At 42.1% G+C, this 1,754-nt stretch overlaps 1 protein-coding gene across 1 annotated transcript in view; it reads left to right on the plus strand.

The window, feature by feature from the left end:
* Positions 1-1,754, plus strand: part of serinc1 (serine incorporator 1) — a 21,437-nt gene that overhangs the window by 3,320 nt on the left and 16,363 nt on the right. Inside the window, exons 2-3 of the mRNA XM_014009495.1 lie at positions 95-256; positions 701-894. Of these exons, the coding sequence (XP_013864949.1) occupies positions 95-256; positions 701-894 (356 nt within the window). The remainder of the gene's footprint in view (positions 1-94; positions 257-700; positions 895-1,754) is intronic.

The following is a 1,754-nucleotide window of genomic DNA, read 5'->3' on the forward strand; positions in this document are numbered from 1 at the left end:
GTGTTAGACGGGCAGGTCTTTGTGTTAGACGGGCAGGTCTTTGTGTTAGACGGGCAGGTCTTTTTGTTAAACGGACAGGTCCTTGTGTCCACAGATCCCGTGCCTGTGCGGCAGCGCCCCCTGCCTGCTGTGTCGGTGCTGTCCCAGTGGAAACAACTCTACAGTGACCCGGCTCATCTACGCCTTCTTCCTGCTGCTGGGTGTGGGCGTGGCCTGCGTCATGTTGATGCCGGGAATGGAGGGACACCTGAAGAAGGTGGGCTGAGTTCAGTTTCCTCATATCAGCTAAAACACTTCAACTTCTGGCTTTCATTAATTTTAAAGCCTTTTAGTTCTTGTTTGTTTGTCTGCCGTGTTAGCAAAATATCTTATGAACCAATGGGCACATTTTAAATCACAGCTGATTAACTTTTGAAGCCATCTTGATTCAAGATGTCCGCCACAACTAATCGACATTAACCAACAAAAGAATATCTCTGAGTCATGTCAAGATTGATGATGTTTGATTTAATTGTTTCAGTTGTAGACAGATCCTGTCCTGACACAAAAAAGACACTTTGGATTTTATTACACATAAAAAATTATTAACTAAATTAAAGTTGTTGGAGAGAAATCAGAATCTGATCAGTGTCAGCACTGATGGTCCTGGTGGGTCCTGGGTGGTGTGGGCCCCTCTGGTTGTTTTGTGTTCCTGCTGTAGATTCCAGGTTTCTGTGAGGGGGGGATTGGGTCCTCTATCCCCGGTGTGGAGGGTCACGTGAACTGTGACGTGCTGGTGGGCTACAAGGCCGTGTACCGGGTCTGTTTCGGCATGGCCATGTTTTTCCTGCTCTTCTCCCTCATCATGATCAAAGTGAAGAGCAGCCAGGACCCTCGAGCCGCGTTGCATAATGGGTAAGACTTTTTTTTTTTAGTGTTTTTTTAATCTAAACGAGTCTGAAACATCGTGTCACTTGAGTTTTCTCAGACAGGAACAGATGTTTTTGTATTTGTGCCACCTTTAGTTCTGTTCCTGCACTGATTAAACATCACTCAGAGAATTTGTTCAAAGTTTGTTTTATAATCCAGTGCTTCTCAAACAGCATCATTATTATAACCCGTATTCAGTGGTGGGCACCAGCCTGCTAAAGCGCAAATCTGCTAATTGCGGACCTAAATATTTCATTTGCACTTTAGCGGTCTTGCTAATTATTATAATTCATAAGCGGATTTGTGCTTTCTAAAATTAAAATGCAGTACGGCTAATAACTAATTATCTACCAGTCATCTTTATCTTGAACAGCAGAAGGTATGACTGTCAATGAATCACAACATGTGATCTATCCAACAGCACCCCTCCCAGATAAACACACTTATTGTGAAGGTATACATCCTGCTGACTGTTGCTTTGGGTCAGGGTTCTGATTTCCCACAATGCTTTGTGTCTGCTAATGTAGCAGGAATGTAACAGCAAAAACAGTAAACGTTTGTAATCCATACTAAAATTTTGTATTGATTTATTTTACTTTACAATCGGAGCTCCTTTAAAAAAAAAAAAAAAGTTTAGTCGTTGGAGCTCAAAAGCAATCGAATAACGGTGTTAGAGACTCAGAAATGATTTAAAGATGTTATGCTGGTGAAGACTGACATCTAGTGGTCAACTGGAGCAACTACATGGAAAACGTCCTAATCCAGGTAGAAAAAATCAAAAAGAAAAAATAAGTAGGTCCTCTGGATGGGTTCTTTAGTGAAACGTTTCGTCTCTCCTCCAAGAG

This window comes from Austrofundulus limnaeus, unplaced genomic scaffold (assembly GCF_001266775.1).
Source record: "Austrofundulus limnaeus strain Quisiro unplaced genomic scaffold, Austrofundulus_limnaeus-1.0 Scaffold58, whole genome shotgun sequence".
NCBI lineage: Eukaryota > Metazoa > Chordata > Actinopteri > Cyprinodontiformes > Rivulidae > Austrofundulus > Austrofundulus limnaeus.